The sequence below is a fragment of the Podarcis erhardii genome (genome assembly GCF_964252035.2).
Source record: "Podarcis erhardii genome assembly, chromosome: 15".
Taxonomy (NCBI): Eukaryota; Metazoa; Chordata; class Lepidosauria; order Squamata; family Lacertidae; genus Podarcis; species Podarcis erhardii.
In genome coordinates this window covers 10,539,753-10,554,893 of record NC_138505.1, presented here as the reverse complement: position 1 = coordinate 10,554,893, position 15,141 = coordinate 10,539,753, and the positions used below count along the sequence as shown (strand labels likewise).

Below are 15,141 nucleotides of genomic sequence, written 5' to 3'. Positions count from 1 at the left end.
CAGAAATTGTGAGGGCGTGTGCTCACAATCCAGCCCACAGAGGGATCTCCGCTGGAGTTAACTAGCCCAGGCGAGGTAAACCTTGCCAACGCCTGGTGTAGACGGACACCAGCTGGTCATCTTAAGAACAGCTGTGTAACTTTTTAAGATCTGATGCCTGCTGCTCTGTCAGACCCAGGGAAGCCATGGTTACAAGCGAACTGAGCCACAATTCCAACCCCTTTCCTGGAGCACCATTTTGGGGGTGGGGCAGGGGAGGCATTGGTTTCCAATTGAGGTATAATACGCTTCCAGGGCCTTAGCAGTGCTGAGACAGCTGTCGTGCCTTCCTGCCCTGTCCAGAGTTGCAAGCACATCCTCTTCCCTTTCTGCCTGCAGGTCCGTCAACGGTGTCTACAGGATTGGGCTGTATGCATTGAAGGATATGCCTGCTGGCACTGAGCTGACTTACGATTACAACTTCCACTCCTTCAATGTGGAAAAGCAGGTGAGGGTTGCATCATCACTCCCAGAAAGGCCTGGGGGAGAAGAGCATGGCTGCATTTTTAATTCTTTAGGCTAGTCCCTCCTCATTGGTACAAGTTGGAGGCGCAAATGTATGAGATGCCCCGTGAGATCACTTTGGTCACCTGGAAAATTCTGTTAATAATAGCTCAGCACCCTGCAGACTTTCATGGGGCGCTTGCCTAAAAAGGGCCCCTCAAATTATAGCAGCCAGTATACCAAGACACCTCATTTAAGCAGATGTAGACACCCTAGATACCCAGCTTGACCCCGCTGTTGGCCCTAACATCTGCTACTGTCGCCCTGCCAGGAGCAAGCAGTATGGTGGAGTCGGGGAAGGGCAAAGGTGAGGCAGAGGTGCTTGCCCAGCAGCAGCAACGGCAGAAAGCTTCTCACCTGAGAGAAGGAGCCCCAGTTTGCCCATATGCAGAGTAGGCAGGCCAAAAGCCCAGGAAATTAAGCACACCTAGCACCATAATACATGCCTCTTATTTGAACACAGTAACGGGGTCTTAGCTCACAGGACAGTGGCCATGAGATCCCCGCATACACTATCCTCCATGCATGAAGGATAGATCCACTCAGGTTGCCAAATTGAGACAGCAGCTCCAGCACAGTAGTCATCACAAAAAAGGAGGCCAGAAAAAAGGAAGCAGAAACACAGAGGCGCCAACCAAGCACAAGCCCATTCATACATTGGTCCCTGCAGTGTCCCATCGAATGGATGGGACTGTATGAGCAGGCAGGGATTCTTGATGGGTCCTATTGGCCTGGGTTGCAAGCTTCGCCAAGGGGGCGTTTTCAAGGTGAGTGTTGTCTCCTTTCTCTTCCAAGCAACTCTGCAAATGCGGCTTTGAGAAGTGCAGAGGGATCATCGGGGGCAAGAGCCAGCGCGTGAACGGCCTCCCGAGCAAAACCAACCAGCCCGTCACTGCCCAGAGGAGGCCGAGCCGGTCCAAAGAGAAGAGGAAATCCAAGCACAAGTTGAAGAAGAGGGTGAGTGTGCACAGAGCAGGAGGCAGGTGGGGGGGGGCGTTTGCCACACTCCATGCCTACAGTTGCCGCTTGGGTCAGAGGGGGTGAGCATGGTTGAGAGCTCGTATTTGGCGTGCAGAAGGCGCCAGGTTCAGTGCCCGACATCTCTGTTTTAAAAAGCATAGTGGGTAGCAGTGGTTTCATCTAGCGCAGGACCACTTCATGTGCTCAGTTTGTTTGACTTTTCTTTCAATAAATCTGCTTGCTACTTGTGGCAATGATCTAACGCGGGGCGGCCCAACTTTCCATACCTCAAGAGTACTTGTGACATGGAACCCATGGGCCGCACTCTGCTGTGTCGTGTTCGGAGGGCAGGAGAGAGCAAGCCCAGAATTTGGTGCCCCCTCCCCAGCCCTCATGCTGCCTTCCCAAAGCTGGGTAAACACTGCACTTGGCTTTGGGGAGGTCTCTAGGACCCTGTCTGAGCCCTCACACCTCCTTCCTGAAGCCCAGTGCCTCAGTTACCTGGCTTTGGGATGGTAGTGTGAGGACTTGGGAAGCATCAAACGTTGTCGATGACCTCCAAAAGAGGCTTGAGGGCATTGGACCACCCTGATATAATCATGCAGGAACAGGGAACTTGATACTCTCACAACATCTCTTCACTCATGTTAATGCTGACCACAGTAGGAGGTCTCTCTCCCTCACCAGCTGGGATGCTTCTGTCCACCATGAATGTGATCCCCATTTCAGCAACTCTTTCAGATTTTACAAAATGAGAGTGGGATGGGATGCGCATATAGCACGTGCTTCCTGTTCTGCATGCTTCTCCACCCAGACCCAAATCAACCTCCTGTTGGTAATGAGGGAACAGCATGGACATGCCCGTTCCAATAATGGTTTTGAATGAGAGGAACAAAGTGGGGCCCCCATCTTGCTTCATGTACTTACCTTAACTTCCACCCTCCCCTCCCACATTTAAGCCCTGAAAGGGAAATAATCTTGCCTGTGTTGGGCAGCTCAGCTATATACACTGAGTAGGAATTTAAACCTGCCTGACCCAAGTTCAGGATTCTAACCACTGTCTTTTCGCAGTTGGCTTTCTTTGTTCTTGGATTCTCTTCTCAAGAAGGGTTTGTTTTGTTTTACAGAAGGGTCACGTTCCTGAGGAGCCCAGTGAAAGCTCGAGTACCCCGACTCGGCTGACACCGCAGCTCCAAATGAAGCCCATGTCCAACAGGGAAAGGTGAGGATGAAGGGCAGCTCCATTCCCTTGTCTCTTCCCAACAAGTTTCCCTTCCTCCTACTTTGGGCGCAGGGGCATGAGCTAGACCAGGCTTCCTCAACCTCGGCCCTCCAGATGTTTTTGGCCTACAACTCCCACGATCCCTAGCTAGCAGGACCAGTGATCAGGGATGATGGGAACTGTAGTCTCAAAACATCTGGAGGGCTGAGGTTGAGGAAGCCTGAGCTAGATCTTCCCCAAAGCTGCATTTTGGCTCACTTTATTTCGTTTTGATTTAATAAATTTCTGCCCTGCCTTTTGTCATCAGAAAGTAAGAAGAGCCTGTTATTAGAATCCTTTCCAACTCTGAAATTCTATGATTCTATGAAACTACCACAGGATGGCTTGCAACATAATAGCATAAACATTTAAAACAATTCCATATATAAGAACAGTTAAGATAGTCCCAGTACAGATGCAGACTGTTTGCAAATACAGTGCAAAAATAATATGCATGCAGTATTCTCTCTCCCTCTCTATAAAAACCTGTATATATAATTTCATAATTATTGCTGATAATAATCAGTAGTACGTGATATCAGGTAACAGTAGTACATAATACATAATGGGCAAAACTTAACAAGCAGCTGTGTGAAATTATTCACACCTCATGCCATCCCACAATTGAGAAAGCTTTAGCTATGACTTTGCACAATGTTCTATACCATGGTTTGCAAACAGCTGGCCAATAAGGATTTTTTAAAAAAGTGGTTTGGTGAGATGTTAGAATTGACAAACCGCAGACTCGTTGCTGCCTCCCCAGAGCCAGCTGCATTATATAAAAGCTGAATGGGTAGGGAAGTGGAAGCAGACAAGCAGGTCTAAATCGTGGCTTTATTAAGATGCTCAGGCTGTGATTATGTGTTCCAAATCACGATCAGAACGAATCATGGATTGGTAGGTCTGAGTTGAGCCTTTCTACAGAAATGGCCCAACCCTTGCTTTTAACCTGTGCCTCCCTGGCATCTGTCTGATGCTTCTTGGTCTCTATTCCTGACCCTTCCTCCTCCTCCTCTTCCCATTCTGATCTCATGTAGATTCCAACCCCTTAGACAGGAATCTCTCACTACTATGCTGTGACGATGTGTTGCAAATATCCCACAGCAGCCAACCTTGAAAAGCGAAGAAAGCCTTTTATTTCAGCCCCCACCTCTTCTCTTCCACATCCCTCATCTTTATTTGTGCTTCCCCAAGGAATTTTGTGCTGAAGCATCATGTTTTCTTGGTGCGCAATTGGGAGAAGATCCGGCAGAAGCAAGAGGAGGTCAAGCACGCCAGCGACAACCTTCAGTCCGCCTCGTTATACACCCGCTGGAATGGGATGTGCCGGGATGATGGCAATATAAAATCTGGTCAGTGCCCCTGTTGCAACTGGTGTGAATCTCCCAGCCTTTCTCGGTGTCTCCTGGATAAGCGATAAGCATTCCGTGGACCTTAACCTTTCTCAAATCAGTCTTGCAAAAAGTTGCCATCCTGTCTGTGTCAGATATTTGTGACCTAATGAACCAAACTTGAACCTCCTTTTCCTAGTCACCTAAAAACGATTCTGCCTTGCCCCAGGCAATTGGACAAGCAGCACCGTGACCACATTTTACCCTTTGTGTTGCATTCAACTAAAATTTTATATCCAGCAGCAGTGGCATGATATATGCAAAGCCCCCGCTCTGTACAATGAGAGTTGCCGGTTTTTAAGTCCCTCAGACATACATGTTGTTCAGGGGAGAGGAAGTGGGAAGGTAGCTCAGTAGCAGATCAGGAAGTCCCAGGTTCTCTAGTTAGCTGCCTCCCAGTAGGGTTGAGAGAGATGGAAACCCTGGGGAGCTGCAGACAAAACCAAACTAATTGGGCCGGTTGCTTTCTGTGTTCCTGCGGGCTTTGACTAAAGAGGCATCTCTTCCTCCCCTCTCTTTTTCAGATGTCTTCATGACACAGTTCTCTGCCCTGCAGACTGCCCGCTCAGTGCGGACACGGCGGCTGGCTGCGGCCGAGGAGAACATCGAAGTGGCGCGGGCCGCACGCCTCGCGCAAATCTTCAAGGAGATCTGCGACGGGATCATCTCGTACAAAGGTGATGGCTGCCGAGGGCCAGAGGCAGGAGCTGATCGTTTGACAGGCTCCACAATCCTGTGTTGCTGGGTTTCCAGAGGGAGGAGAGCTTGAGTGTAGGATTTCAGGGGTTAAGTGATGAGTGGCTCATGGGTGAGAGCAGGAGCTACTTTGGGGGAAGGCTTTGCATCCCTGGCATCTTCAGATGAGGCTGGGAAGGACCCTGGTCTGAAAAGCTGCAGAACTGCTGCCCAGCCAGTGTCAACAGTGCCACTGAGTGAGGTGGACCCAGTGGTCTGATCCTGTATGAGGCAGCTTCCCATACACTTCCTTGGCTTTTGCAGCATTTGCTGTGGGGTGGCCAGCCTCTGTCTCTCCGTCCGTCACCCATGAGGACTGTCAAGTGTTTGATACACATGCTGCTCCCACCTCCTTAGTCTTGAATTGTAAAGAGCTATAGCAGAAGGGGTTTGAGCTCTAGAAGTAGTGGACAGAATTTGAGGGAGGGAGTACACAGCGGGTGGAGGAAATTCATTGGAACACCAGAAGAGCCTGGCTGCTGGATCAGACCAAAAGGCCCATCTATCTTGCCGTGGCCCCACCTGAGCCCACAAGAAGGGCATGAACTTGACCAGCACTTGCCACAAGGGCCTATTTAAAGAAACTGTAAGTTGCATTGCTTCTTAATTTCAGCTTGTGATGTAGCTGTGACTTAGGCAAGTCAGGGACTAAGGGGCATGTGTTTCTTTCCCACATATAGTTCTTCATAATTTCTCCTGCCAAATAACACCCACCCACCCCAAAAACTACCCAAGACCAACCATACAGTAAAACCCCTCTGACAACTGCTCTGCATCCCTCTGCTTCCGTTACAGATTCCTCCAGACAGCTGCTAGCAACTCCTTTGCTGAATCTTCCCCCGAAGAAAAAGTAGGTTTTTAGCATTCTCAAAAGGGGGAGTGGTGGAGAATCTGTGATTTTACAAAAGAAGTTTCATGTCATTCCTCAAATACGGGCTTATCAGTAACCTTGCACATTCCCGCCCCCCCGCCTGGTTTAGAAACGCAGATTACTATGAGAAGATCTCCGACCCCCTTGATCTCACCACCATCGAGAAGCAGATCTTGACAGGCTACTACAAAACTGTGGAAGCTTTTGATGGCGACATGCTGAAGGTCTTCCGCAACACTGAAGTGAGTTTGCTGTTGTGTTGGCAGAGGAAGGCACTTGGTTCTAGCCGAGGGTCCCAGCTGGTCCTTTGAGAGTTGAGATGTATTTATTAATTGCCTTGCATACAATTCTCTGAAATGCTCAAGTTCTGGGCTGGAGGCCTTGCGACACCAAATAACACAGTAGAGGAAGGGCCTCAGGAGAGTGGCAGAGGAGGAGAGATGTCCTTTTTCCTTTCCACCACCCCACTCCTGAGAACCCCACCTAACCCCAGTGAACTCACTACAACTCCCATTCGAGGCTGGGCGGAGTCTTGAATCAGAAGCCACTGCCCTTGCATCTTGCGGATAGATAGATAGATAGATAGATAGATAGATAGATAGATAGATTCTTTATTGTCATTACACAAGTGCAACATTGCACAAGTGCAACGAAATTGGATGCCATCCCTTAAAAACAACAAAAGCAAAACAACAACAACAACCAAACAAACCACATTCCAGCCACACCCACACCCACACCCATCAAACTCCCAGGTCACACTATCGAGTTACAGCGTTTAAGAAGGCCACAGCTCTTGGATAGAAACTATTTTTCAGTCTGTTTGTCCTTGACTTGATGTTTCTGTATCTCCTGCTGTAATGTTCTGTTGCAGTGCCCACTTATTCCTTGTGCTGGAAGAAAATGAACCAAGCTGGGAGGGACTAGTGGGTAGGAAGGAGAAGGTGATGGGACCGGGGCAGAGGGCGCCTACGTCAGAGTTTTATGGCGGCAAAGATTGAAGCAGAAAGGGCATTTCAGTGGGGGTGGGAAAGGCTCTGAGTTTCTGGACTTTTGTCTTCTGCGCAGAAATACTACGGCAGGAAATCCCCAATTGGGCGGGATGTCTGCCGGCTGCGGAAGGCCTACTACAACGCCCGCCACGAGGCAGCTGCCCAGATCGATGAGATCGTCGGAGAGACGGCGAGCGAGGCGGACAGCAGCGAGACCTCCATGTGCGAGAAGGAGAGCGGGCACGAGAAGGACGAGGACGTGATCCGCTGCATCTGTGGCTTGTACAAGGACGAGGGGCTCATGATCCAGTGCGACAAGTGCATGGTGAGGGCAGGTTGTACACTCCTCTCCCTCACAAGACTTGCTGCAGATGAGAAACGTCTGCTCACACGTAGCCCCTGTACCTGGCCCTGTTCTGTCAAAAGGCAAGGTCCAGACCAATGGCTGGATTCCCTCCTCTAGCAGCCTGGTATTGGTGGGCCAGAGGAATCTGAACCTATTAGAACAGAGGTGCGCCCCCTGAGGCCCTTCTTCATGTGCCTCCTCCACAAGAAGGCCGGAAGGTGGCTCCCTATTCGTGGAACGCTCTCCCCAGGGAGGTTTGACTGGCACCTTCATACACTTTTAAGCACTAGGTAGAAATTTCCTCTTCAACCAGGCCTTTGGCTAATTGACATCTGATGCCCTTTTAAATGTGTCATCAGAGGGAGCATTATTGGTTTGTTGGTGGCCTTACCTTTACTATGAATTTTGTGGTTTTTATATTGTAATTTTATGTTGTGAACCACCCTGAGATCTACAGGTGAAGGGCAGCTAATAATAATAATAATAATAATAATAATAATAATAAAAAAAAAAAAAAAAAATCAGACCACTGGCACATATGAGTCAGTATTTTCTACTCTGCTTGACATTGACTCTCTGGCCTCTCAGGCAGAGAGCCTTATCCATCCCTGATAATCTCTGTTTTTAAGATGCTGTTGCATTGTTTTTAGGCTGCATTATTTGAGTTAAGAAATCTTAAACTGTTCAGATATGCTTTAAAATAAATGAAACTCGTCTTCTGATGCTTTGGGGTGGATCTCCTTTCCCGCACTTTCTGATGTGTCTGTTTTCTCCTGTAGGTCTGGCAGCACTGTGACTGTATGGGGGTGAACTCTGACGTCGAACACTACTTGTGTGAGCAGTGTGAACCTCGCACAGTGGACAGGGTAAGCCACCTTCGCTTGCCCAGAACTGGGCAGGGTGACTTTGAAACCCTCACGCCATTGGCCTCTTTATTTTTTACACAGCCAGGCTGTTTCAGCGGCTTTCTCCTCTAAGGAAGCCTGGGAATTGTAGCCTTTCAGTGTTCAAATGTTCTTCACAAAACCACAGTCCCCAGGGTTCCATGGAAGGTGCAGGATTTATTAGTGCTGCGTCTGCGTTCATCTTGGTTTCTAAACGTAGTCAGGATGACAAGACATGTCAACGCCTTTTGCCTTTTTCTTTCTCGCAGGAGGTTCCTATGATTCCCCGACCTCATTACGCCCAGCCTGGCTGCGTTTACTTCATCTGTCTGTTACGGGACGATCTGTTGCTACGTCAAGGTGGGTGTGTTGACTTCCTGGGGGGCAGGAGGGAAATTCATAATATTCAAAGTTTTTAAGAAGGCAGCCAAAACACAGGTTGTAGCCAAGCAGAAGCACAGGAACATAAACTATACATTAAAAAATTACATAAAGATAAAAACTTGACCTGTACAATAAATAAAGCTTACATAAAATGGGAACCTTAAATCTCAAGGGCAGTCACATAGCTTGTTCTAAGTTTAGCAGCCTTCTCTGCAAATTTAGCTGCGTTGAACATTACAGACTAGTCCGAACCAGACAACAGATACTTAATCCTATCCATATTACTGAGGATTGGAGTCGCGGCTGAAGATTTCTAGGTGTTTCATACAGTTCACAGTATAGCATAGAGTGCCTGGTGCCCCCTCCCCTCCAGGGACTACCTCAGACACAAAAGGACTGATTCTGGAGATTTGGATTAATTAAGAGGCAGCCGAGAGGGTCCTTTGGGACATCCATCCCCTCTCTCGCGACTGCTGTTTGTCCAGGTGCTTGAGCCTGCCTTGCTCACTGATTGAGGGTATCAAAATTAAAGGTGAGACATTAAGCGAGTTAGAAATCTTGGGCCACCTGTATTTGATTGGCTACACTATTTCCAAATAAACGAAATGTTTAAACAAGACATTAAAGAGAGAGGTTATGCGGACAAAGAATCTAAATTCCAGACTGAAATAATAAATAATGACTATAAAATCCTTTCTAAAATGTACAATCTGCTATTAGAGTGTAATTTGATAGATGAGGAAGTGAAGTCGGTGATGATTCATTGGGCAAGGGACATCGGTCATAACATATATTACGAAGAATGGGAGAAACTTTGGGGGAAAAAACCTCAAATTCACAGCTTGTATAACGTTAAAGGAGAACCTCATGAAGATGTTTTACCGATGGTATATAACACCCGCAAAATTAGCAAAAATATATAAAACTTGCAACAAATGCTGGAAATGCAGGGAAAAAGAGGGATCCTTTTTCCACATGTGGTGGGACTGCAGAAAGGTCAAAGGTTTTTGGGAAAGTGTATATAATGAAATGAAGAGTATACTAAGATACAACTTTGAAAAAAAACCAGAGGCTTTTTTGTTAGGACTAGCAGGAAGTGATATAAAGAACAATGACGGTAAATTCTTTCAATATGCAATAACGGCCGCAAGGGTCCTATTGGCTCAAAATTGGAAACAACAGAACATACCGACGCTTGAGGAATGGAGAGCAAAACTGTTAGACTACGCGGAGATGGACAGATTGACGGGAAAAATTAGATATTTAAAAGACCAAAGGTTCATTGATGACTGGGGGAAATTTGTGGAGTATCTGGATAATATAAGTGAGGGTCAGATAACGCTAGTTGGGTTTAAAAAGGCTCTGTGAAAAGGTTGGAATATTGTCTAAAGAGAAAAAGAAAAGAAAAGAGAAAATAATGTCAATATAAACTAGGATTTGCGGGAATTTGTTAAACAAGGGCATGGATGATTCGAGGGGAAGTTGAAGGAAGTCTCAAAGAAAGGAATCTGTGATAATAAGATGTAAATTGTTTTATTTTCCGTTTGTTATGATTTAAAAACAATAAAAATCATGTATGAAAAAAAAAAAAGAAATCTTGGGCCACCTAAGCACTGGGGCCACCTGGTCCGACTGGCGGCAGCTCTCCAGGTTGTTTTCTCAGCCTCAGAAATCGGGGCTCTGTGGTGGTAGTTGGGTAGGAGGAAGGGAATTAGGCAGCTTTTATGGAAAAGTCATGGTATTAGAATCTCAGAATCGTAGCGTCAGAAGGGACCCCATCTTGTCCAGCCCCCTGCAATGCCGGAGTCTCAACTAAAGCATCCATGACAGACGGCCATCTGACCTCTGCTTAAAAACCTCCAAGGAAGGAGAGTCCACAGCCTCCCGCGGGAGACCGCTCCACTCAACAGACTAAATGGGCCACCCCTGTTCATTGTCAGGATGTCTCTGTTCAAAACCAAACAGGGGAGACCCATTGCCCTTAAGCCCCTGCTTTGTGGGCTTCTAGTTAGCCACTAAAGGAAACGGGATGCTAGACTGGACAGAGGCTTGGTCTGATCCAGCCGGCTTCCTAGCTGGAGACACCATTTCATTGAACCTGGCAGTTCTTTTTTGCACGCAGCCCATGCTTTCAACTGCTGAGCCCCCTCTGCTACCACCGTTCAGTTTGTTAGGCTTCTGTAAATCCACCCTGCTGGGGTATAAGAAAGCCGCTCTGATACGCCCTTCTCCACCCCATCAACAGGTGACTGCGTGTACCTGATGAGAGACAGCCGAAGGACCCCGGACGGCCACCCTGTCCGGCAGTCGTACCGCCTGCTCTCCCACATCAACAGAGAGAGACTCGACATCTTCCGTATTGAAAAGCTCTGGAAGAACGAGAAGTAAGTTCCAGCCCCACCTTGCTTTAAAAAAAGCGGAGCTCGATCTCACTGACCTTTGGTGGGAGACCAGCCACATTGGACTCCCATCAAAAACGTGTCATCGGAGAATTTTCCCATCCCCATCCCTCCCTTGCATGAAAGTAGCAGGTGGTGGCAGTTCATGAAGCCGTAAGATTTCCCCACCTCTTTTCCTGGGGTGAGAAAACTAAAGAGGTGGGTAACCTATAACACACACACACACCAAATGTTGCTGGACTCCCATGATCCCCAGCAAGAATAGCCAGCTGCAGTTGTAAGCCAGCAAGACCGGGAGGGTTGGAGGACATCATTCATTTGGTGACATCATTCTCCTCCTTTGGCGGATGTGTCCAGTGCAGACAGGAGGTTCAGCTAAGCCCTGTCTCCAGAGACCAATGAGAGCTTCACAGGATGTCGTCATGCTCCTCCACTAGTGTGCTCTTACTGCACTGAGAAATGGCTGCAGTTCAGATCTTTATCTTCAATCTTAGGCTTGGCTGATCTGAACCTCAGCACTCATCACCCATAAATATATTTGTTTTTTATAATATATATTTATGTACATATGCCACCATATATATATATATATATATATATATATATATATATATATATATACACACACACACACACACACACACACACACGCGCGCGCGCGCGCACACGCACACACATGCACACACACACACCCCACCAAGTTACACAAAATATTATGGTGCATGTACAACAATCTATACAAGTTCGGAAAAGCATAAAATGCCATAAAAGCCAAATAATTAAAATGAATGGCTAATCAAGAAAATTTTGACAGCTGTCTAAATCAGTCAGCATAAAAACATCTTTGAGAGATGCCTAAAAGCTGAAAAGGAGGGTGCCTGCCAAATCTCTGCTGTTTTTCCGCATGGCAATGATCAATTCCCAGCTTCTAGTTGAGGCCTGGCAATGAGTACACACTTAAAACTTAATTATATTTAACAGCGATCGTATTAAGCTCCTCCGTAAACACAGATTCATTTGCAGGCAACCAGGAGGGAGAGGAATAAAAGCCAAGCTCCCTCACTGAGGTCACCTTGGGTCTGGCTGGGGCTCTCATGAGTCAGTGCTCCATCGTCAGCATCCAAACCACCTCTCCTCTCAGCTCACCTGTTGTGTCAGAATCCCAGGGCTTGTGGCTGTCAGCCTAGCAAAAGGGAGCAAATTCTGTAGAGGAGGAGGAGGAGGAAGCGGAAGCGTGTGGGTCCGTTGGGTCCGTCATCTCAGCTCCAATGGAAACACCTCCTTCCTTTTTTCCTCCTTATATCAGGGAGGAACGGTTTGCCTTCGGCCACCATTATTTCCGTCCGCATGAAACGCACCACTCCCCGTCCCGGAAGTTCTACCACAACGAGCTGTTCCGGGTACCGCTGTACGAGATCATCCCTTTGGAGGCCGTGGTGGGCACCTGCTGCGTCCTGGATCTCTACACCTATTGCAAAGGCAAGTCAATGGTCCTGGCGGCCTGGAGCCACCTTGATTTTTCTCTCCAGGGGGGACCTATAATCCCAGGCTGTTGTGCTCCCCAGCGCACAGTGCCAGGTGTAAATAGGTAAAGGCTCCTGTTTGAGCCCTGAAATACCTCTTCGGCAGCCTGTACACACTCTTCACAGTTCTGGTTGTGCCCTGTCTAAAAAGGAGATGGTAGAGCTGGGAAAAGTGCAAACAATAGAATAATAGAACCATTAAGAGTCATCAGGTCCAACCCTCTGCAGTGCAGGAATCTTTTTGCGCAGTATGGGGCTTGAACCCACAACCCTGAGATTAGGGAACAACAAAGAAATGAGATTAGGGAACAACAAAGAAAAGATGAGGATAAGCATCTTCCTCACAAGGAAATCCAAAGCATTTTTTTTTAACGGTCAGGGAGGAGGCACCATCAGAGGTTTATAAAAGTATGCATAGTGTAGAGCAGTGTTTCCCAACCTTTTTTGGGCAAAGGCACACTTGTTTCATGAAAAAAATCTCGAGGCACACCACCATTAGAAAATGTTTAAAAAATTAACTCTGTGCCTATATTGACTATATATAAAGTAACTCTCTTTAATAGGAATCAAATAAACACAAAGAAAGTATTTTATAATTACTTTATTATGAAATAGTAAGTACCGTATTTTTCGTCCCATAGGACGCTCCGTCCCATAGGACGCATCTACTTTTTTGAGGGGGGAAATAAAGGAAAAAATTTTTTCCTTTATTTCCCCCCAAAAAAACCAGGTCGGGGAACAGTGGGATGGCGGTGCTGCGCCTCCCCGCTGTCCCCCGAGCTTGTGGGGCTGGCCCATGTCTGCCTGGCGCGAGGGGCGCTCTGCTTCAGGGCGCCCCACGCGTCCGGCGGCAGGCTACAGTCCGCAGCATGGGGAACCCTCTGTTTCAGGGCGCCCCATGCGCCCCCCGGGTGCGCAAGGCTTGCCAACACGAGCGCGGAGCACGGGGCGTCCTCTGGAGGGCGCCCCGTGCTCCGCGCTGCAGGCTGCTGCCCGCAAGCCTTGCGCTCCCGGGGGGAGATCCCCCGGGTGCGCAAGGCTGGCCGACACCAGCGCGGAGCACGGGGCGTCCTCTGGAGGGCGCCCCGTGCTCCGCGCTGCAGGCTGCTGCCCGCAAGCCTTGCGCTCCCGGGGGGAGATCCCCCGGGTGCGCAAGGCTGGCCGACACCAGCGCGGAGCACGGGGCGTCCTCTGGAGGGCGCCCCGTGCTCCGCGCTGCAGGCTGCTGCCCGCAAGCCTTGCGCTCCCGGGGGGAGATCCCCCGGGTGCGCAAGGCTGGCCGACACCAGCGCGGAGCACGGGGCGATGGGATGTGGGAGGGAGCTCGCTCCCCGCCCCGCGTGTGCTCGCCGCCGCCGCCGCCGCCCAGCCTCTCGCCGCCCGCCTCGCCCGCCTCCCTCCCACGGCACACCAGCCGACGTCCCGCGGCACACTAGTGTGCCGCGGAACACCGGTTGGGAAACACTGGTGTAGAGAAAATGAATATAGAGAAGTGTTTTTCTTTCCCTGCTGCTTCGAGCTCCAGAGAGTCACCCATTTAAATCACTCTTGACAGTAAAGGCCAACGAAGGAGGATTCTGGACCAAACAGGTGGTATCCGCCTAAAATTCCCAGGAGGATCACTGAAATTAGTGGAGCAAAAGCTGTTCATGCCCATTAATTTCAGTGGTTCTGCCACCATACCTGATGATGGATCGTGGCTCTCAGGTGACATTAAAATAAGATGGCTGGTAGACCTCTGTGAAGCTTCTGTCAACAGCTGCTTATAGCTGTGATGATTGAATGGAATCGCTGAACGCCAGTTGCTGAGAAGAGGGGGTGGAGGACACAGCCCAGAGGTCGGCAACCTAAGGCCCATGGGCCGGAAGCAGCCCATGAGGGTCGCTTAACTGGCCCATGAGCCACCCCTGAACCGAGCTGCCTGCTTGGTGAGTCCCCATGTGCTGTGCTAAACCAGCTCAGTGCGGCATGGGAACTTGCTTTTGTGGCTCCGGAAATTGCTTCTGCGCATGCCCAGACGCTGGAAATTGCTTCTGCACAGGCGCGATTTCCAGTGTCTGGGCATGCGCAGAAGCAGTTTCTAGCACCGCAGGCATGTGCAGATGCAATTTCCGGTATCTGGGCATGCACAGAAGCAATTTCCGGCGCCGCGGACATGCACAGATGCGATTTCCTGCATCTGGGCATGTGCAGAAGTGATTTCCGGTGCCGCGGATATGTGCAGACGTGATTTCCAGCATCGCACTGCGCCAGTCCGGCTCACGGAGGATCTCCGCGGGAGTGGTCTGGCCCATGCCCAGTAAGCCTTACCAACCCCTGACACAGTCTGTTACCTTCAAGCTCTGCCTCTGGTCTACCCAGGAGCATCAGCTTGGTCCTCTGTAGAAAACTGGCTGCTGGGCCCTTTTGGTCTCATCCAACAGCACAGACTTAACTCCCGTTCCCTGTAGAACACAGACCACAGAAAGCTACCTCATGCCGAGTCATTCCTTTCTGCATCTTACTCAGCGTTGTCAACCCGTTGACTGGCAGCATCAGCAGCTCTCCAGGGATTCAGGCAAAAGTCTCTCTCAGCCCTACCTGGAGATGCCAGGGATTACACCTGGGACCTTCTGCATGCATAGCAGATGCTCTGCAACTGAGCTGTGGCCCTTCCATACGTGTATCTGTGCAAGGTTCACTGCTTTAGCCTGGCCGCCAGCATCTGCAGGAGGCAGGCAGTCCTTGCTGCGTCTATGTGCTGAGGGTTAAGTGAGCCAGTTTTAGCTACTCACCAGGCAGACACACAAAGCAGAATTACCTGCCCTCGGATGTGGCTAACCTGAAAGCGAATTGTGCTGAAAACCAGAAGG

The 15,141-nt window shown here is 49.2% G+C and overlaps 1 protein-coding gene across 1 annotated transcript in view; it reads left to right on the top strand.

The window, feature by feature from the left end:
- Nucleotides 1-15,141, top strand: part of ASH1L (ASH1 like histone lysine methyltransferase) — a 76,752-nt gene that overhangs the window by 57,423 nt on the left and 4,188 nt on the right. Inside the window, exons 13-24 of the mRNA XM_081841516.1 lie at nucleotides 379-487; nucleotides 1,339-1,500; nucleotides 2,631-2,725; nucleotides 3,959-4,116; nucleotides 4,680-4,832; nucleotides 5,686-5,740; nucleotides 5,871-6,003; nucleotides 6,830-7,078; nucleotides 7,879-7,965; nucleotides 8,253-8,343; nucleotides 10,613-10,751; nucleotides 12,073-12,245. Coding sequence (XP_081697642.1) covers nucleotides 379-487; nucleotides 1,339-1,500; nucleotides 2,631-2,725; nucleotides 3,959-4,116; nucleotides 4,680-4,832; nucleotides 5,686-5,740; nucleotides 5,871-6,003; nucleotides 6,830-7,078; nucleotides 7,879-7,965; nucleotides 8,253-8,343; nucleotides 10,613-10,751; nucleotides 12,073-12,245 — 1,604 coding nt within the window. The remainder of the gene's footprint in view (nucleotides 1-378; nucleotides 488-1,338; nucleotides 1,501-2,630; nucleotides 2,726-3,958; nucleotides 4,117-4,679; nucleotides 4,833-5,685; nucleotides 5,741-5,870; nucleotides 6,004-6,829; nucleotides 7,079-7,878; nucleotides 7,966-8,252; nucleotides 8,344-10,612; nucleotides 10,752-12,072; nucleotides 12,246-15,141) is intronic.